The 21,104-nt window shown below is 52.4% G+C and overlaps 1 protein-coding gene across 7 annotated transcripts; it reads left to right on the top strand.

Moving 5' to 3' along the window:
• The first annotated feature begins 49 nt into the window (after positions 1–49).
• GOLGA2 (golgin A2) lies at positions 50–20,595 on the top strand. 7 transcript variants are annotated; one of them, XM_010367787.1, is made up of 27 exons: positions 50–196; positions 2,087–2,209; positions 3,198–3,278; positions 7,576–7,680; positions 7,938–7,981; positions 8,101–8,164; positions 8,585–8,644; positions 8,828–8,908; positions 9,777–9,815; positions 10,082–10,132; positions 10,221–10,314; positions 10,411–10,517; positions 13,356–13,414; positions 13,745–13,886; positions 14,725–14,814; positions 14,919–15,026; positions 15,223–15,310; positions 15,681–16,018; positions 16,294–16,407; positions 17,098–17,343; positions 17,428–17,503; positions 17,928–18,022; positions 18,231–18,449; positions 18,537–18,639; positions 18,722–18,828; positions 18,906–19,062; positions 19,126–20,595. In XM_010367787.1, the coding sequence occupies exons 1-27, from the start codon at positions 113–115 to the stop codon at positions 19,362–19,364; spliced, it is 3,114 nt and encodes a 1,037-aa protein (XP_010366089.1). In that variant the 5' UTR covers positions 50–112; the 3' UTR covers positions 19,365–20,595. The 7 variants fall into 7 exon arrangements, with proteins under 7 accessions (XP_010366089.1, XP_030775617.1, XP_010366091.1 ...); XM_030919757.1 differs by having other exon boundaries at positions 19,150–20,589; XM_010367789.1 differs by lacking the exon at positions 8,828–8,908.
• Positions 20,596–21,104: the final 509 nt, after the last annotated feature.

Here is a 21,104-nt window from a genome sequence, read left to right as displayed (position 1 = left end):
GCCACGCCCCTATTCTGCGCTCTAGTACCGCCCTGGTTACGCCTCCTCTGGCTCGGTCGCACAGCTGCGCGGTGGCTGACTGACTTCCGCAGTGGTTGCCGGGATCGCGCTGATGTGGCCCCAACCCCGCCTCCCTCCCCGCCCCGCGATGTCGGAAGAAACCCGACAGAGCAAATTGGCCGCAGCGAAGAAAAAGGTAAAGTGCACCGGGTCGCGGGCCCCCCGGCCCAGCCCCAGCCCCACTCCGATGGCAGGACCACGGCCAGAGTCCCTGCCACTCCTGAGGCACACCGGGCTGGGCTCCCCCCAGCGCCCCTGGGCTCCCCACAAAAGTCTTGTCAGCCAGCCCCGCCCCCTCAGCCGCCCAGCCCCCGCCCTCGCCAGTCGCCCCCGGGTGACTTTGGGCTGGTGACTCCCGGGGCTCCCCGCTCCAGACGCGGCCCTCACCTCCTGCCGCCCCAGGGCTCTTTGGGCTGGCATCTCCAAGGACCTAGCACCCCAGCAACTCAGACCCCTGCCCTCGCCAGTGACTTTGGGCCCGTGACTCCCGGGGCTCCCCGCTCCAGACTCGGCCCTCACCTCCTGCCGCCCCAAACCAGACCTCCCTGGGCGATTTGGGCTCGCGTCTCCAAGGACCTGGGTCCTGGCCCTGCGCTCCCCTCCCCCATCGGGGAGCAGCGACTCGGACGTCGCGCTGATGTTCCCCCCCAGGAGTGGAATGTAGTGACGTCACAATCCCCCTCGGAACCGTAATTAGTGCGCGAGACCGGTCTTTGATCTTAGGACCCAGTACCCTAAGTTCTCATCCCGCTTCTGGTTCCTTTGGTCACAGCATAAATGTCCAGCTGGAAGGGGATTGGGGACTATGGGACCTAGGAGGGAGAGATTTCAGGCTGCCTTACACCCTTAACATAGACACTGATAGTGTGAAAAGCCTACACTTCCCCCGTGAGCTGAAAACATTGGCAGTATCTCTGGGTGGCAATGTGAGAACGGGATTGGTTTTGATTTTCCCCCAGGCTTCTACTCTCCAGAGAGACTAACATTTTTTTTCTGACTTCTCCACCTCATATTCGAATTCTGCGTGGTTCTGGGACCAGAGTGCCCTTCAGTGGTCTCTGGAATGAGATCTGCTTATCTCCTGTGGAACAGGTCTTGGGAAACTGAACCTGACAGCTTGAATCTTCCTCATATCATCTCAGCCTGGTGTACTTGAAGTGCCACAGGATAAATATCTTTCTGAAGCATCAGTTTCCCTTTATTCTCTTGAGAAAAAAAAACAATGTACTTAGGGATGACAGTCACATAAATTTCTAAGAGTATACCAGACTTTTCTCTGAAATGAGGCTTGGGTTGTCCTCTTTCTGTTGAATTCCCAGGTTCAACAGAAAGGCTGCCTTCTGCCATGAGGATACATTGATGTAAAAGTTTCAGAGGCATTGGCGCATTTCTTACATTAACAAACGTGTGAGGATGTATGACTCTAAACCACACGGTGTACAGTTCCTGCCGACTTAATGTTCCAGCCCACATTTTAAGATACATATTTATTTTGAGAGACGGAGTGTCACTGTGTTGCCCAGGCTGGCCTTGAACTCCTGGCCTTAAGTAATCCTCCTGCCTTAGCCTCCCAAGTAGCTGGGATTCCAGGCTTGACTTCTCCACCTCATATTTGAATTCTCCATGGTGGAGTGGAATGTAGTGATGTCGCAATCCCCCTCAGAACCGTAATTAGTGCGTGAAACCAACTTTTGATCTTAGGACCCAGTCCCCTAAGTGTTCTCATCCTGTTTCTGGGATGAGAGGTAGAAAGGTACCTCTGCCTCTGGTTTTGGCCCCTGGCAGCTGCTGATTTGTGGCAAAACCCCAGAGCTTGGAGTCAGAAGACTGAGTTTAAGTTCAATTCTTGCGTTTTTTTAAGCCGTGGTATCAATCCCTCTCAGTCACTAAATGATTGTGACAAGACCTTGTAGACTTGTTGGTGGCGTTAAATCAGATGGTATATATGAGTATTTTGGAAAAATTGTAGGATGTAACTGTAGGGGCTTGTAGATCTCATGAGTATTACTGCTCTTCTTTTCCACAGTTGAGAGAATATCAGCAGAGGAACAGCCCTGGTGTTCCTACAGGAGCGAAAAAGAAGAAGAAAATAAAAAATGGCAGTAACCCTGAGACAACCACTTCTGGTGGTTGCCACTCACCTGAGGATGTGAGTCTTGGCTGGCCAGGCTCCTGGGGACAGGGGGCCCAAGGGGCAGTGGAGGGTAATTGTTATTATTGTGGAAGAGCTGTTGGGTACTGATTAAGAGTTCTGGGTTTGTATCCTACCTGTCCATCTGCTAGGGATGTGATTTAGGGCAAATTGCTTGAGCTTTTTGGGCCTCTCTTTTCACATCTGTAAAGTATTGTTTTACTTACACTTGTGAAGTTTAAATGAGATTTGTTATTATTGTTGTTTTTATGTTAATCCCTAGTACAGGGCCTGCTGTAAACACCCAGGACACTCAGGAAATGGTAGTTGCTGTTTCATTTTCCTCATCTCCAGTCTCAAGGGGAAGCCAGGCCAATGAGAACAGCCACTGGCCATCAGGCTATCCCTTTAGGAGTCATTGAAAGGGCCCCAGGGTGTGGTGAGGAGAGCCCCAGGCACTAGGATTAGGGGAAGATCTAACTTTGGAGTTCATCTTTGCCACCAGCTTGCTGCATGACCACAGAAAAACCACTTCTTCCCCTGGGCCTCAGTTTCCTCCTCTGTAAGATGACATTGGTTAAGATCAGTGTCTTTCAAACTTGTTTTTTAGCTGGAGCCCCCTTTGTTCAAGTGAACCCTTACTCAGAAGTCTGGATTTTAAAATGGAGGTGGAGGTCTGTAGCTCTACTAGATTCACTGCCCACATCCTAGGCCTAAGGAGAAGGGTCCAATGAGCATATTAAGAGCTGCATTGGTCAGGTGACTCCACTCTGTGTGACTGCATCCTTCAGGGGACTTTTCCATCTATTTGTTTCTGCCCCCGGCAAGGCAGCAGGTGGCCATTTGGAAGGATGGCACAGGCCATGGTATTGATCTCCTCCACTCTTCGTCAGCATTTCGTTTCCCTGAACCCACATCTTCCTCCTTCCCTGACTTTCTTGCCTCTCTCTAAGCCACTTCTACCTTTCTCCCCCTGCCCTTGTTTTTCCCTTTTCGCCTCCTGTAGATTCAGGACATTCTGAAGGTGCTGGTGTCCGACCTTAACCGTTCCAATGGGGTAGCGCTCCCCCCATTGGACAAGTGGAAGGTGAGGCAGTGCCGAGACCCCTCTCTGGCTTGCTCTCTCCAGCTGTGCATGCCCCTGAGGCTTCTCTGGTTTGGGGGATACTTTGCCTCTGGCTTAATTTATGTTGCTGCCATTAACCTTCCGCCTGTTTATGTCCGCTTCTTCACTTGCTTGATTGATTGGGTTTTTATTCTTCCCCAAAATCTTTTATCATCTTGGAGAACGTGAGACATACCTTAAAGTTTAACAGTTTAAAGGTAATTTGGGAATAACTTTCAGAGGTGTGTGGGATTTGGGGCTTTTTTTTTTCTTCTTTTTTTTTTTTTTTCCAGAGACAGAGTCTCACTCTGTTGCCCAGGCTAGAGTGCAACGGCATGATCTCATCTCACTGCAACCTCTGCCTCCTGGTTCAAGTGATTCTCCTGCCTCAGCCTCCTGAGTAACTGGGATTACGGTTGCCCACCACCATGTCTGGCTCATTTTTGTATTTTTAGTAGAGATGGGGTTTCACCGTGTTGGCCAGGCTGGTCTTGAACTCCTGACCTCAAGTGATCCACCTGCCTCGGCCTCCCAAAGTGCTGGGATTACAGGCTTGAGCCACCGCGCCCAGCCAGGATTTGGGCTTTTGAATGTCTATTGTGGGTACTCTCAGACTAGGAGAGATGAAAAAAAAAAAAAAAGAAAAAACCCAACGGACCTTTAGGTTTTGCCCTAAAGGCAAAGATCAGTAAACCACATAGAAGTTAGTGATTTTTTTTTAATTAATTCACTTTGGTTTAAGAGTAGGGAACAAAGGGTTAAGAGAAAATGAGTCCACATTATAGCTGGAAGGATTGAAGCTATTTTTTCAGAGGAACTAACTGTAAAAGATGTGAGGTTAACCAAACAGATGAGTGACCAAGACGTTCTGCCCCTAATCTCTCCAAATGGACATTTAGCCATATTCACTGGGCTCTTGACAACAAAGGCACTTTGATAAATAAACAGTGGAGAAAATAGATGAACAAGGTAGGCTGCACACTGAGGGAGGCAGACTCCTTTGAAGGAGGCAAGAGATAATTTTGGACCATTCCAAATGCTCAGCTCAGGGGGAGGTTGGTTCCGAATGGACTCCAGGCTGGAGAAGGTGGCATTTGAGGCTGGCTTGAAGATTAAAGGTGGGTAACATTAATCCATATGGGGAGTGGGGGAGGCCGGGGGAGTGGTGAGGCCATGGCCAGAGTGTGAACTCACAGATCACCTTTCAGGAACACAGGGAGCCTGCTGGTGGGTAGGGCATGGGTGTACACAGGGCTAGGAGACAACCTCCTCTGGCTGTGATTTGGCATTTCCTCCATCTCTGACTCACCTGGGGGACTCCTTCCTGCCAAGCCAGAGGAGCAGGACACAAATAGAGCCTGTTGGAGATGGGTATGGGGAGAGGGACTGAGACAGAGCAGCCTTGGCTGCTGTTAGAGTTGTCCAGTCGTCACACCTGTTACCCTCCAGTTGATCAGGTCTGTCCAGGTGCTGTGACTCACCTTGCCGGCTCAGAGGAGACACTGAGTGGTACGGTTGGGGAGCACAGGCCTAAAAGCGTCATGTAGCTGAGTATTTGGCTTTTGCTCTGCCAATGGTCCAGTGGATTAGGGGGTCTGCAGCCTGTTTCCTTATGCTCTGAGATTCTGTGCCAGCCCAGGTCCCTCTATTCTGGAAACAAAGGCCTAGATCCTCATATTTCCTTCGTGCTGTTTTGTTTTTGTTTTTGAGAAGGAGTCTTGCTTTTTCTCCTGGAGTGCAGTGGTGTGATCTTGGTTCACTGCAACCTCCCCTTCCTGGGTTCAAGTGATTTTCATGCCTCAGCCTCCCAAGTAGCTGGGATTACAGATGTTGCACCATTGCACCTGCCCATGTTTTTTTGTATTTTTAATAGAGATGGGGTTTTGCTATGTTGCTCAGGCTGGTCTCGAACTCCTGGCCTCAAGTGATTCACCTGCCTTGGCCTCCCAAAGTGCTGGGATTACATGCGTGAGCCACCATGCCCAGCCCCTTGCTGTTTTTATACCTTCTCTATATCCATAACTGTTTCCAGTGTAGGTTTTTTTTTTTAATTTCTCATTTTTATTACCATGTAAGTTTTCTACTCCAGGAATGGAGGCCCGTGATTGTAGTATCTTGAGTAGAGCTGATAACATTTCCAGAAGTAGGGAATAATGGAGAGAGAAAAAATACCTTAATGGGATGGGACATTTTGAGGAGAGTAGGCTTTTTTAAAAACTCCATCTTGGCTACAAGACTTAAAATTATGAAATAACTTGATTGCTCACAAAATAATCACGCTATGTGTGTCAAAAAGTCCTTGGCTGAAAAAAATGCTTTTTCAGCCAAGCGCAGTAGCTCATGCCTGTAATCCCAGCACTTTGGGAGACTGAGGAGGCTGGATCACCTGAGGTCAGGAGTTCGAGAGCAGCCTGGCCAACATGGTGAAACCCCATGTCTACTAAAAATACAAAAATTAGCTGGGCGTGGTAGCACACACCTGTAATCCCAGCTGCTCGGGAGGCTGAAGCAGGAGAATCTCGAACCCAGGAGGCAGAGGTTGCAGTGAACGGAGATCTTGCCACTACACTCCAGCCTGGGCGACAGAGTGAGACTCCATCTCAAACCAAAAAAGAAAAAAAAATTTCCCTTCCTCTGAGCATTCCTGTGTCTAATCCTAGAGATCAGTGGGAACCCAGGATGCCAGGAGGGCCCTAAAGACTTGCAGGGTCCATTGCTAGGAGTGCCAGCCTTCCCTCAAGGCTTATGCCTGGCCAGCAGCTGAACCCCTGCTCTGACCTATTAGATTCAGTTGTAGGCATTGTCAAGGCAACATCAGGTTCCATGGTCACAGTAAACTTGCAAAGATGCAAAGACAGCTTGGCTCATCTTCAGTTCCACCAGCCTCTGCAGCACTTGCTCTAAGGAGGGAAGCAGATTTGGGTTTTCAGAGGCCAGGGCTAAAGGGTCCAGCGAGCACGCAGTCCTTTCCCTGGAGAGAGGTGTAGCCACTTCCCCCAGACCCAGCTTCCCTGGAGAGAGGTGTAGCCACTTCTCGCAGACCCAGCTTCTGTGGCCAGGCCCTGGCTCCCTGGTGTTTTTCTCTTGTCCAGCTTAGCTGGTCAGCCAGCTTTTTCCGCTGTCTGCCCATCTGGCCTGTCAGATATTAGAAGACCTCTAGAACCAGAGGCTTGCGTCAAGAGTAAGGCCAGAGCCTGGAGAGAGGCCGGGTGGGGCTCTGATCAAGCAGGTAGGTCCAGTTGGGGGCAAGAGAGAGGCTCCACGTGACCCCAAGTTCTGAATCCTAGGACTGTCCCCAGGTACGATTCCCAGGAAAGAGGCGCCACAACTTCCAAGTTGCCAGGAGCCATAGGGCAGATGTCTTACCTCTGTTTTCTGGGGTGGTTTCTTGGTTGGGTAGATGTTTTTGGAGGTAAGAGGTTTGGGTGGGGGTGGTAGCCATGGTTTATTCTCTTTTTACCTCCAGATAGTTGGGGAGAGGCTTCTAGTTGGGTAACTTTTTTTTTTTCCCTGGAAAGGTCTGAATCAGAAACACAGCCAATAGGCCAGGTTCAATGGCTCACACCTATAATCTTAACACTTTGGGAGACCAAGGTGGGAGGATCACTTGAGCCCAGGACTTTGAGACCAGCCTGGGCAAGATGGCGAGACCACATCTCTATAAAAATTAGCTGAGCTTGGTGGTGTGCACCTGTAATCTCAGCTACTAGGGAGGCTGAGGTGGGAGCATTGCTTGAGCCCAGGAGGTGGAAGCTGCAGTGAGCTATGATTGTGCCACTGCAGGGGAGAAGGGAAGGGAGGACAGGAGTAGAGAGGCAGGCAGATAGCTACGGTGTGCATTGCCCAGACAACTACTTCCTCATCACCATCCTCTGCCCACTAGGGGCCCAGTTAGGGTCACTCTGCAGCACAGACTGGCCTTCTGGAAGAACAGTGCCTTTCTCCTCTCTGACTTTGGCACACCATCCTCCTGCCTGCTGTGGCTGCCACAGGTCAGTGCCTGCTGCTGTCTTTTGCTGAGCTCCAGAGACAGTGAGGTCCTCGTGTTCATGAAGGAGGCTATGTAGCCCCTGCTTTGAGCTTTGGCCATCTGAAATGCTGCCTAGCAGCCCAAGGCCTGGGCAACCATATCCACACCCCTGAGTGGCTCCTAGCATGTGTGACTGTCACTCTGACTGCAGCAACACCTATCCTACCTGTTCCACACCCTTGTGTTCATGGCACTGAGGCACCTTCTGTCCCGCATGGCCCCCTAACCCCCTGCTCTGTTCTGTGACAGACACCCAAGGACAATGCTGATTCTCTACAACCGTCTGATGACACCGTGTTACCTGGCGGTGTCCCTTCGCCTGGTGCCAGTCTCACTAGCATGGCGGCATCTCAGGTTCGTGCCTCCTCCCCCTCTGCCCACTCCCCTCCTGTACCTACTATGGATTATCTTCTCCTTTCACAGGTAGCTTGTTTCCTAAGGCCAAGGGCTCTTCCTGGGGAACGGGCTGGGGGAAGGCTCAGACTAGGCTTTTTCTTGAGGTCAGGGGATATGGAAGATTGTTGGAATGAGTTTGGGAGCTTGATTCACCCTGTCCTGGGTGATTCTTAGCAGACATTGAATGACCATCTCATACGTTTCTTCCCACACAGAATCATGATGCTGACAATGTCCCTAATCTCATGGATGAAACCAAGTGAGTGTCTCCTGTTGGGGCGGCAGTCTCTAGGCCGAGAGAGTCAGGGAGGCCACTGCCCATGACCTTCTTTCCCATTGAGCCACCTGCACCCCTGACCCCTGTGTCTCCATCCCTAGGACTTTCTCATCAACCGAGAGCCTGCGACAACTCTCCCAACAGCTCAATGGTCTTGTTTGTGAGGTACCTCAGGAATGGAGGCCCAGAGTGGGGTGTGGGGGGAAGGGAACTATGATAGAAAGAAACTGAGGCAGGGATTCACAAGAGAAGGAAGATCCTGGGACCAGCCAATGTGCTGGGTGATGTTGAGGAAGTTGGCTCTTCCCTGAGCTTTCTCCCTTGAAGTTGTGCACATGAAGGAGTTGGACCCTGTGACTGGTTGCATCATTTTATCCTGCTGCAGAAGCACTGGATGAGAGGTGCTCGGGAAGGAACGATGGTGGGGAAATATGAACCATGAGAGAAGTTGGCACAAAGGGGTTACGGGACAAAGGGTCCAAGTTAGAAGAGAAAATGTTGCCAATTGCTGGGGAAGAAAGGAAGTCAGAGGGCTTAGACACTGAGGGGACAGAACATCTCCATGTGCACTCTCATCTCTTATAGTCTACGACATGTGTCAATGGGGAGGGCCCTGCATCATCTGCTAACCTGAAGGATCTGGAGGTAAGAGGCCCTGGGCCGTGGCCCAGTGACCCTGGAGGCCAGCCCTCCAACCTCCTCCCACAGCGGGGGCTGGGTGCCCCTCTGCCAGCTGAGACAGCCCACACACCCCCCAGCCCTAATGATTGCTCTCTCTACCTCTCCCCCCAATCCTCCTCCAACTCCTCCTCTCTGCATGCGCCTCAGAGCCGGTACCAACAGCTAGCGGTAGCCCTGGACTCCAGCTATGTAACAAACAAACAACTCAATATCACGATAGAGAAATTGGTAAGAGTCCAGTGGGGTCCCCTGATTCCACGCTGCTAATCCTGGGCTCCAGTTTCCCCTTGGGACCCTGAAGAAAGGGGCAGGGGGCCCCTGGTGCCAAGGGCGAATGGGGAGCTGGGGGGCCCAGGCCTCAGCTGGAGGGACCCCAGAGCACGGAGCATGCAGCATGGCTCTTCTGTTGCTGCCCTCTTTGCCTACTCTCTCTTCTCTAGACACCCCTGCTTGAGTCCTTGTTACACATGCCCTGGGATTGTTGCCTCTTGGGGAAGCACTAGCCTGACTGGTTGTCAGGAGCCCCGTATTTCCACCCTGACTCAGTCCTTAATTTGCTCTTGGATTCGGGATAAGCCACCTCTCCTTCTTGGGCTTACATTTCCTGAGGAGGTAGAGTTAGAGAGTATCAAAGGTCTCTTAGCTCTGAGAGTCGAAGATTTAAAGGCCCACTAGAATGTAAACCTCAGGGCCAAGGGCTCCTGTCTGTCTTTTTCTGTCTGATATCCCTGCTATTAAGAACTGTACCTGGCCTATATGTGCTCAGCAAATGTTTGTTGAATGAATACACCTTTCTAAATCACAAACTGGCAGAGGGTGGGCTTTTCTCACACTCCATCTCTAGAGGTTTATGTTACTGTCCTTTCAAGAGAATCCAGATTCAGACTTTCAGTTCTGTGGCTATGGGCAAAAACCAACAAAGACACAAATCCCCTTTTGTTGGGAGCCTGAGGAGAGTTTAGCAGTTCATGTTCCCATTGGGTCTGAGAACTTTGCCTTTAAAATCCATTCCTGGCCCCTGCCTACCCCTTCCTGGTCTGGGGAATAGGGTTGAGGGGGCCACCCTCAGTCACCTTCCTTTGACTCTTCCCCACAGAAACAACAGAACCAAGAAATTACGGATCAGTTGGAAGAAGTAACGTGATTTCTTTGTTTGCTCACAACATGACAGCTGGGTTTGGGGGGCACTCAAATGTAGAGGCCTGAGTCTCGTCTCACCCACTCCCAGCCTGGGGAAGAAGGCTCACCCCCCAAGATTCCACCCCATCCCCACAGGGTCCCTGATAACCTGGTCCCACGGGTGGGCCTGTCCTGGGGCATTGGTGGCATTCTGGGGGCATGTCCCTTGCTGTGCCATCTCTGCCTCCCTCTAGTAAGAGCTCTGTCTTCCTCTTCCTGTAGGAAAAGAAAGAATGCCACCAAAAGCAGGGAGCCCTAAGGGAGCAGTTACAGGTGAGTGGAGGGGGTGAAGTTCCGCCCTGTCCTCTGGAGAATGTTTCTTTCCTTCTTTTTCAGCACTTGCTTGGGTTTCCTCCCAAAGGTTCACATTCAGACCATAGGGATCCTCGTATCAGAGAAAGCTGAGTTACAGACAGCCCTGGCGCACACTCAGCATGCCGCCAGGCAGAAAGAAGGTGGGCCTCTGGGCACCCCATCATCCTTCAACCTGGCACTTTGACAGGCCTTTAAGGTGAGTCCTTTGGACCCCATCTCAACCTCTCTCATTCCAGGAGAGTCCGAAGATCTGGCCAGTCGCCTGCAGTATTCCCGGAGGCGTGTGGGAGAGTTGGAGCGGGCTCTGTCTGCTGTCTCCACGCAGCAGAAGAAAGCAGACAGGGTGAGTCCAACTGCCTGCCCTGAACCCTGGCAGCCTGGCTTCCCAGATGGAGGAGTGAGCCTAAAGGTCTCTTCTGCAGGGTTGAGTGTCCTGCCCAGAAGGCAGCATGGGCCATTTGTCACTGCTTTTGTGTGTGGTTGTTAGAGGCATCCTGGGGCTGAGTCAGCTGCTGTGGGTGGGTTGGGGGGCACTGTGGGGAGTGAACACTGGACGCAGAGCTCGGAGGCCAAGTGCCTGCCCTGCCCTTACCTGGCTGTGGCCTTGGCCAAGTCCTAGGTTGGGGAATGTGGTATTTGTTCCGTGAAGGTACAGAAGAGTATCTTTAGTACGTTACCATTTGTGTAGCGAGAGGGAACGTGTGTGTGTGTCTGTGTGTCCATATGTTTGTACATATGTACTATGACAATATACATAAAACATGTCTGCAAGGATTCGTAAAAAACTCAGGAGAGAGGAGCAGCATGGCTGGAAGATACTTCCCTTCTGTACCTTCAGAGTTTTGGACTATGTGAATGTATGATCCTTTCAAAAATGGAACAAAAGATTAATTTCCCTCTTCCTATCTGTGCCCCCACCCCCAGGGAACAAATGAACTTAGAGAGTCAGATATACCTGGGTATTCAAATCCTAGCTCTGTCTAAGTCATCTTAGGCAAGCACTTAACCTCTAATACTACATATTTTTCATCTACAAAATACAGGTAATAATATTGCAGTGAGCTGTCTCATGTGGTGGTTATGAGGATTAAATGGGATTATTAGCATGGTGCCTGGTGAAACACTCAATAAAGGTTCAAACAGTGGTAGTAATAATGATAATAATAGCAATATTATCTGATCTCTCTGGGCCTCTGTTAGCCAGCTGTAAATTCAATCTTGGCCAGGTGTGGTGGCTTATACCTGTAATCCCAGCACTTTGGGAGGCCGAGGCGGGCAGGTCACCTGAGGTCAGGAGTTTGAGACCAGCCTGACCAACATGGCAAAACCCTGTCTCTACTAAAAATACAAAAAATTAGCCAGGTGTGGTGGCAGGTGCCCGTAATCCCAGCTACTTGGGAGGCTGAGGTAGGAGAATTGCTTGAACCCGGGGGCGGAAGTTGCAGTGAGCCGAGATCACACCACTGCCCTCCAGCCTGGGTGACAGAGGGAGACTCCGTTTCTAAATAAATAAATAAATAAATAAATAAATAAAAATACAAAAATTAGCCAGGTGTGGTGGCGCATGCCTGTAATCCCAGGTACTCAGGAGCCTAAGAAAGCATCACATGAACCCGGGAGGCAGAGGTTGCAGTGAGCCAAGATGGCACCATTGCACTCCAGCCTGGGTGACAGAGGGAGACTCCATCTCAAATAAATACATATATACATACATATATAAATTCGCTCTCTTTTCCTGTCCCTTCCACTCTTACCAAGCTCAGTATTTATTTTTATTTTTTTATTTTTTTGAGACAGAGTCTCACTCTGTCACCCAGGCTGGAGTGCAGTGGCCGGATCTCAGCTCACTGCAAGCTCCGCCTCCTGGATTTAGGCCATTCTCCTGCCTCAGCCTCCCAAGTAGCTGGGACTACAGGCACCTGCCACCACACCTGGCTAGTTTTTGGTATTTTTTTGGTAGAGACGGGGTTTCACTGTGTTAGCCAGGATGGTCTTGATTTCCTGACCTTGTGATCCGCCCGTCTCGGCCTCCCAAAGTGCTGGGATTACAGGCGTGAGCCACCGCGCCCGGCCTTTTTTTTTTTTTTGAGACGGAGTCTCACTCTGTCACCCAGGCTGGAGTGCAGTGGCCCCATCTTGGCTCACTGCAAGCTCTGTCTCCCGGGTTCACGCCATTCTCCTGCCTTAGCCTCCCAAGTAGCTGGGACTACAGGCACCCACCACCACGCCCGGCTAACTTTTTGTATTTTTTTTTTTTTTTTTAGTAGAGATGGAGTTTCACTGTGTTAGCCAGGATGGTCTCGATCTTTTGACCTTGTGATCCACCCGCCTTGGCCTCCCAAAGTGCTGGGATTACAGGTGTGAGCCACCATGCCCGGCCACCCTTACCAAGTTCTTTTAAAAACAAATGAGACCAGCTGGGCGCGGTGGCTCACACCTGTAATTCCAACACTTTAGGAGGTTGAGGCGGGTGGATCACTTGAGGTAAGGAGTTCAAGACCAGCCTGGCCAACATGGTGCAACGCCATCTCTACTAAAAATACAAAAATTAGGCTGGGTGTGGTAGCTCTCACCTGTAATCCCAGTACTTTGGGAGGCTGAGATGGGTGGATCACAAGGTCAGGAGATCGAGACCATCCTGGCTAACATGGTGAAACCCCGTCTCTACTAAAAATACAAAAAAATTAGCCAGGTATGGTGGCAGACACCTGTAGTCCCAGCTACTTAGGAGGCTGAGGCAGGAGAATGGTGTGAACCCGGGAGGTGGACCTTGCAGTGAGCAGAGATGGCGCCACTGCACTCCAGCCTGGGTGACAGAGTGAGACTCCGTCTCAGAAAAACAAAAACAAAAAAATTAGCCGGACATGGTGGCGTGTGCCTGTAGTCCCAGCTACTCAGGAGGCTGAGGCACTTGGACCTGGGGGGCGAAGGTTGTGAGCTGAGATCTCACCACTGCGCTTCAGCCTGGGTGACAGAGCGAGACTCTGTCTCAGAAACAACAACGACAACAAAATGAGACCAATGAGACCGCGGGCTTGGAAATGCCTTGAAAACATGTCAAGTGTGATTAAGAGTGAAGAAGTGTTACCGTGGAGTGGTTACTGTAGCTATTGTTACTGGTCTGGTGGGCCAGCTGCTCCTCCGCCTGCTATATCCTGACTTAACCTTTCTGTGTTTACAGTACAACAAGGAGTTAACCAAAGAGAGAGATGCCCTCAGGCTGGAGTTATACAAGAACACGTAGGATGGGGGATGGTGGGATGGGAGGTCTGGGGGCCCTTAGCATGGGTGGTGTGCTGGGAGGTGGGGGGGTACAGGTAAGCATGGTGAGGTGGTCATACAGGTTTGCATGTGTGCCCAGCAAAGCTCTAGTGCCAGCTGCGCCACTGACTCATGGTGTAGCCTTGGGTAACTCATGTCTTATCTCTGGCCTGTACATGTGACTTTTGATTCCTGGGGTTCCTTCCAGTGCCACAGTTCTGTGGTTGTGGGGTGAGGGTAGAGGGTGGATCACCAAAGCAATCCTTTCTGTTCTTTGTTCATTCCTTTCTCTATTGCCTCTGGCCATAGCCAAAACAATGAAGACCTGAAGCAAGAGAAATCAGAATTGGAAGAGAAGCTTCGGGTCCTAGTGACTGAGAAGGCTGGCATGCAACTTAACTTGGAAGAACTGCAAAAGAAGTTAGAGATGACAGAACTCCTGCTTCAACAGGCAAGAGGCTGCAGCCCCATGGGTGGTGGGAGCCCCATCCAGCTGGGGCCATGGTCTAGGGATCATGCAGGGCATGGGGAGGCTCCAGCCAAGAGCTGAAAATGTGGGTCCTTGTTCCAGTCCTGGCGTAAAATCCTCTAGAGAGTGCTAAAAATCTACAAATTGGGGACCTGGGGAATCAGAATCTTAGGGTTAGGGCTTAAAACAATTTTTGTTTTGTTTTGTTTTAAAGCATCATGGGTGAAAATCATTATTTTAGAGATTACATTTATATGGCTAGGTCATGAGTCTGTTTGTTTCCTTCTGAGGTTCAAGCCAACACTTTCAGTATTCCATGGTAATAGTAGAGGGTAGAGATTTTTTTTTTTTTTTTTTTTTTTTTTTGAGACGGGGTCTCGCTCTATCACCCAGGCTGGAGTACAGTGGCGCGATCTCAGCTTACTGCAACCTCTACCTTCCAGGTTCAAGCCACCCTCCTGCCTCAGCCTCTCAAGTAGCTGGGACTACAGGCGACACCACCATGCCTGGCTAATTTTTGTATTTGTAGATACGGGGCTTTGCCATGTTGCTGAGGTTGGTCTTGAACTCCTGAGCTCAAGCAATCCACCCACCTCAGCCTCCCAAAGTGCTGAGATTATAGGTATCAGCCACCATGCCTGGCCTGAGATCTTTTTAAAATTATTTTTTATTTCTAAAGCAAAGAAACGTGACAGCAGAGTTGTATTGACTGAGCTGCACGTTGAGCCTAGCCCTAGCCCTAGCCCTAGCCCTTTTAAGGGGCACTGTTGGGAATGGCCTGGGCTCCCCAGATCTAAACTTCTCACTCTCCACCATCCAGTTTTCAAGCCGATGTGAAGCCCCTGATGCTAACCAGCAGTTACAGCAGGCCATGGAGGAGCGGGCACAGCTGGAAGCACACCTGGGGCAGGTGAGGGATGTAGGGAGGGATGTAGAAGGAAGATGGCCCCAGGTGGCCAGGAGTAGGTGACAACCAGTGACAGTCCTTCCTAATTTCTGTGGCCATTCTTGCAGGTAATGGAGTCGGTTAGACAACTACAAATGGAGAGAGATAAATATGCAGAGAATCTCAAAGGAGAGAGCGCCATGTGGCGGCAGAGGATGCAGCAGATGTCAGAGCAGGTGAGACCTGACCCTTCAGCTCCCCTGCAACCTTAGATAGGTCACTTGATCTTTCTGGGCATCTGTGAAATGGGAGGAGCACAGCCAGAGGTGCTCATGGGTCTGGCCTTTGTGGAGGTGGGGGCAGAGAGGGAGATGGTAGCCTGTCCAGCCACCAGCCCCTCTCCAGGGCCCTTTCCTGCTGTGCTTTGGGCAGGTGCACACATTGAGAGAGGAGAAGGAATGTAGCATGAGTCGGGTACAGGAGCTGGAGACGAGCTTGGCTGAACTGAGGAACCAGATGGGTAAGCTGGGGCTGGGGTAACCTGGGAGCAGGACTGGGGTCAGAGGGCTGTGGGGGTGGTTTAGAATGCCCCACGGAGTTGGGTGGATGGAAGGGCTTTGAGGCAGAGGGAAAGAGGTCTGTGCCAGGAGATAGCAAGTCTCATCATCTCCACAAGCCTCAGTGCCCCATCAGCAAAGAGGGAGGAGTGCCCGTTGTCGGCCACCCACAGTTGTCACTATTGGAAAGTGGCTTGGAAGATTGGCTAACATCCGGGTGCAAGGAATCATTAGCAGGGAGGCCACGTTTGGGGAGCCTGAGAGGAGCTACGGACCAAGAGGAGGGTTTTCTTTGAGAATCTAGAGGCCCTTATTGTCTGCTTCCTTTCTCAGCTGAACCCCCGCCCCCAGAGCCCCCAGCAGGGCCCTCCGAGGTGGAGCAGCAGCTACAAGCGGAGGCTGAGCACCTACGGAAGGAGCTGGAGAGTCTGGCAGGACAGCTCCAAGCCCAGGTGCAAGACAATGAGGGCTTGAGTCGCCTGAACCGGGAGCAGGAGGAGAGGCTGCTGGAGCTGGAGCGGGCGGCCGAGCTCTGGGGGGAGCAGGCAGAGGCGCGCAGGCAAATCCTGGAGACCATGCAGAATGACCGCACCACCATCAGCCGCGCACTCTCCCAGAACCGGGAGCTCAAGGAGCAGCTGGCTGAGCTGCAGAGCGGATTCGTAAAGCTGGTGCGCAGCCCCACCTGGAGAACCTACCCTCCCCATTAGCCCTCCGGGCCTTTGTTTTCCTACCTGTAAAGTGGGGCAGTGTAGCCCTCACGTGAAATGGTACTTCTGGAGGCACCTGTGAGCCAGAGCCCTGCTCCGATGGCTGTAGGGGAGAGGGGATGATTTTTCTAACCTGTCTCCACCCTTCCCGGTGCCATGGGAGGCAAACACCAAGGCAGCAAGTTCTGGGGTCTCCAGCTGCAGTGGGTGGCCACTGATGGCTTCTCTCTGTCCAGACTAATGAGAACATGGAGATCACCAGCGCACTGCAGTCGGAGCAGCATGTCAAGAGGGAGCTGGGAAAGAAGCTGGGTGAGCTGCAGGAGAAGCTGAGCGAGCTGAAGGAAACGGTAACCCCACCCCATCCAAGAAGTGCTGGGAGGCGGGCACCAGCCTCTGGGGAGGGGTGGTGTGAGGCCAGAGGCAGCTCCAGCCTGGGGAACAGGTGACCCCAGCACCCTCCGGGGCAGTCCTGTGACTGTTTCTTGCTCCCTGCCATCTGACTTTTAGAGGTGGATAGCCCTGGGTTCCTCTCAGATCTGGACATCATCGTCCCAACTAGAGGCATGGATTTCCCCCGATCATAGGGAAAGAGACAGTGGTATAAGAGGCTCCTTAGGTTCAAACAGAATTCTGGCCTCTGCTCCACTGGTCACCATTCAGCTACTCTGCATCTCTAAGCCTCAGTTTAACTTAAAAAGGAAGTTAGCATCTTCCTTGCAGAGGTGTGGAGGATTAAATGAGATAATACACGGAAAGCATTAGGCATGTAGCACACTTAGCAGATGGTGGTTGGCTTCCTCTGCATTTCCACCAGTCTATGGCCTACAGTCTAAGTGGTGGGAAGCAGGGTGTGAGATTTGAGGCTGGGAAAGAAGGCAGGAGGCTCTAGGCAAGGGAGGCAGTCACTTAGGCCTGGAGCAAGGGGCCAGAGGTCTGGGCAGGCAACAGAGCCTCACAGAGCCCTCGCTACCCTATTTATGGGCCCCAAATCTGAAAGCAGGCCACCACCTGCCCTCACGCCCAGGGTCTTCCTGCAGGTGGAGCTGAAGAGCCAAGAGGCTCAGAGTCTACAGCAGCAGCGAGACCAGTACCTGGGACACCTGCAGCAGTATGTGGCTGCCTATCAGCAGCAGGTGGCCACCTATCAGCAGCTAACCTCTGAGAAGGAGGTGCTGCACAACCAGTTACTGCTGCAGACCCAGCTCGTGGACCAGTTGCAGCAGCAGGAAGCTCAGGGCAAAGCGGTGGCCGAGATGGCCCGCCAAGAGTTGCAGGAAGCCCAGGTGAGGGAGTTGCTGAGGGCAGGGCCCTAAGGGGGATGACCTGGCAACCTCCATGGCTTCTCACTCTCTTTCCTGGCCCCTTAGGAGCGCCTGGAAGCTGTCACCCAGCAGAACCAGCAGCTACGGTCCCAATTGAGCCTCATGGCTCATCCTGGGGAAGGTACGGGAACCTGCTCACAGGAAGAGGAGAGAGCCCCAGGAGGAAGGGGGGACTGTTAGCAGTGTAGAATTGAGTTGGAAGAGACCTTTAGAACAGCTGGTCATTATGCCAATCGAGTATCCACACTAAGTTTGGCATCATTATGGTGACTTCCTGGGAGCAGGGGACTACCAGGTTGCCTAAGGATGGGTGAACCTGCCCAGGTCAGACATGAAGCAGGTCAGAACTCCCATGCTGATTGGTAGTGGGACTGCACCTGGGCAGCATAGCAAGCCCTTGGCTCTTAAAAAAGAAGAAAATAAAACGCTGCTCATTCCCTTCTGGAGAGGGGCTGGCCCAGGGTCACACAGTGAGGGTGGGGGCAGAGGTGGGCACACTGTACCCTTGTTGGGTTGTCTGATGACCCCTCTGGCCACCCCCATAGGAGATGGACTGGACAGGGAGGAGGAGGAGGAGGTGGAGGCGGCGCCTCGGCCCATGCCAAGCATCCCGGAGGACCTGGAGAGCCGGGAAGCCATGGTGAGGCTGACTGCCCCTTCTGCTCTTGGTTTCCTGGCCTTCTGATTTATTCAGACTCACCTCTTTCCTGGGAGCCAGTGGTCAGACACCATTTCACCTGGGACCAACAAGTGCAGCCTCTGAGGCGCCAAGGGAAGGGCTGCTCTCTACCTCCCTGCCTGTTCGTCCTATATATCCTCCTACAAGAATGCACCTCTCTTGCCTGCAGGTGGCATTTTTCAACTCAGCTGTAGCCAGTGCCGAGGAGGAGCAGGCAAGGCTACGTGGGCAGCTGAAGGAGCAAAGGGTGCGCTGCCGGCGCCTGGCTCACCTGCTGGCATCGGCCCAGAAGGAGCCTGAGGTGGCAGCCCCAGCCCCAGGGACTGGGGGCGATTCTGTGTGTGGGGAAACCCACCGGGCCCTGCAGGGGGCCATGGAGAAGCTGCAGGTGAATGAGTCTCTCCTGGCATGGGTCAAGAAGGGTGGGGGTGGGGCAGGTCGCTGCCAAGATGTGACTCCATTGTTTTGGTTCCAGAGCCGCTTTATGGAGCTCATGCAGGAGAAGGCGGACCTGAAGGAGAGGGTAGAGGAACTGGAACATCGCTGTATCCAGCTGTCTGGAGAGACAGACACCATTGGTGAGTGGGAGGCCAGGGCACGGCAGGAGGAGCTGCACAGTGGTCGGAGGGAACCCAGTATCTGAGCCGTGTCCTTTTGCAGGAGAGTACATCGCACTGTACCAGAGTCAGAGGGCAGTGCTGAAGGAGCGGCACCGGGAGAAGGAGGAGTACATCAGCAGGCTGGCCCAAGACAAGGAGGAGATGAAGGTAGGGCGTGGAACATCTCTGTGGGGGTGGAGGTGGGCACGGACATGGGCATGGCAGCTTAGCACCCCTCCCTCCAGGTGAAGCTGCTGGAGCTGCAGGAGCTGGTCTTACGGCTTGTGGGCGACCGCAGCGAGTGGCATGGCAGATTCCTGGCAGCTGCCCAGAACCCTGCCAATGAGCCCGATCCAGGGGCCCCAGCCCCCCAGGAGCTTGGGGCTGCCGACCAGCAGGGTGGTGAGTAGAGCCCTCGGGAGGGGTGGGCAGGCAGGAGCAAGGGAGGGCTTATGTGGCGCTCAGAGCCCTGCCTCTCTCTCTCCAAAGATCTTTGCGAGGTGAGCCTCACCGGCAGTGCGGAGCCCGCCCAAGGAGAGGCCAGGGAGGGTTCTCCCCGTGACAATCCCACTGCACAGCAGATCATGCAGCTGCTTCGTGAGATGCAGAACCCCCGGGAGCGCCCAGGCTTGGGCAGCAACCCCTGCATTCCTTTTTTTTACCGGGCTGACGAGAACGATGAGGTGAAGATCACTGTCATCTAAAAGCCGGCCACTGTCAGCAAAGCCTGAAGAAGGGGGGCTGGAGACCCTGCCCCCACTATATCCCTACCACCCCCTCTCAGTCACCCCTTTACCCTTCCAGTAGCAAGCATAGACCCCTGTCTAACGGGGGTAGACAGGTGCAGATGAGGTGAAGATCACTGTCATCTAAAAGCTGGCCACTAAACTTAAAAAAAAATTAAAGTTATGGGATTAAAAGAAGTTACGGGATAAAGAAGGTTATGGGTAAGTTATGGTATAGAAGTTATGAAAAAAGGCTGGGTGTAGTGGCTCACGCCTGTAATCCCAGCACTTTGGGAGTTCAGGAGGTCAGGAGTTCAAGACCAGCCTGGTCAACATGGTGAAACTGTGTCTCTACTAAAAATACAAAAATTAGCCAGGCATGGTGGTGGGTGCCTGTAATCCCAGCTACTCAGGAGGCTGAGGCAGGAGAATCACTTGAACCCGGGAGGCGGAGGTTGCAGTGAGCTGAGATAGTGCCATTGCACTCCAGCTAGGGCAACAGAGTGAGACTCTGTCTCAAAAAAAAAAAAAAAAAAAACCGAGATTAAAAAAAAAGTCAGGATAAAAATTTTAAAAAGCAGGCCACTGTCAGCAAAGCCTGGAGAAGTGGGGCCGGAGGCTCTACCCCCATCATGTCCCTGCCACCCCCTTCCCAGTCACCCCTTTACTCTTACAGTAGCAAATAAGACCCCTGTCTAATGGGGGGAGACAAATGTGTAGACCCTTTGCCACCTTGGCCAGGGCTGACTCCTTAAATTTCTGGATGATTATGATTGTTATTTAATAGCCAGAGGCTCATAGAATTGACTTGTTTGGAGGAGACCTCATGGCCTCCTTACTCTCACCAAAGCAATTTTTCCCTCAGGGGGGCTCCCATCTTACACAGAGAGGCAGCTGAGGCAGGACAGTGGGGTTAACTGTAGACCAGGTGAGGGCACGGGCTGCTGGGGTGGCCCCGCTTCCCCAGTGTACATATTGTATCTGTGTAACATTTTGTATATTCCAGGGGTAGGGCAGCCCCCTGTATCATACCTAGCAGAGGTTGGAGCTGGCACATGGGGAGGAGGTTCTAATAATTATTTGGGGCTGGGAAACTTATTTATTGATAGCATAGGACAGAGGAAGGAGGCGGGGATGGGGTCGTGGCACCCTGGTGATGCGACTCCTGTTTATTTTGCTTTTTATTTCGGAATAAATGGATTTAGCCATACTGCTCCGCCTGGCGTGTTCCTGTTTCTCTCACTGGGTTCTGGAGTTTGTGCCACTGAACGGGGAGCCCCAGAGTGTCTGAGCCTGCGCAGCTGGGCTGTTGGGACCTTCCAGGCCTGTTACCTGTATGCTGCCTGGTGACATCTAGGGGATTACACAGGGACTACCATGGTACCTATGGGGACAGTTCGGCCCCGATGGCCAACAGGCTCAGAAGCCTGATCTAGCGGTGGCCGGGAAGGCAGGGTGCCAGCACCCAAGGTGTCTTCCGTTCTGTCCTTCTGCCTCCCTTGCCTGCCTGAGCCTGGTGGCCTGTTCTGTCTGTCCCTCCAGAATGCCGGCCACCCCGCAGGCTCCCTCCAGGCTGAGTTAATGGCCCTGCCCCCTAGTGGCCAGAGCTGGCTTCGCAGGATGAGAGCCAACTAAGCTCCAGGGACTTTCCAGGAAAAGTGTCCCTCGGAAAGGATGTGGTCTTTTCACCACCCCCAACAGCACCCTAGTAATGGCTTA

Source organism: Rhinopithecus roxellana, chromosome 16 (genome assembly GCF_007565055.1).
Source record: "Rhinopithecus roxellana isolate Shanxi Qingling chromosome 16, ASM756505v1, whole genome shotgun sequence".
In the NCBI taxonomy this organism is placed as follows: domain Eukaryota; kingdom Metazoa; phylum Chordata; class Mammalia; order Primates; family Cercopithecidae; genus Rhinopithecus; species Rhinopithecus roxellana.
The sequence above is the reverse complement of the archived record's forward strand: the minus strand, read 5'-3'. Positions and strand labels throughout refer to the sequence as shown.

What these genes read in the sequence shown, in the direction of transcription:
- GOLGA2 (XM_010367787.1), top strand. Translation starts at nt 113, where the DNA reads ATGTGGCCCCAACCCCGCCTCCCTCCCCGCCCCGCGATGTCGGAAGAA. An exon ending in CCCTAAGGGAGCAGTTACAG is followed by an intron (nt 10,133 to 10,220) that starts GTGAGTGGAGGG and finishes TTCCTCCCAAAG; the next exon opens with GTTCACATTCAGACCATAGG. An exon ending in TGGAGAGCCGGGAAGCCATG is followed by an intron (nt 18,023 to 18,230) that starts GTGAGGCTGACT and finishes TCTTGCCTGCAG; the next exon opens with GTGGCATTTTTCAACTCAGC.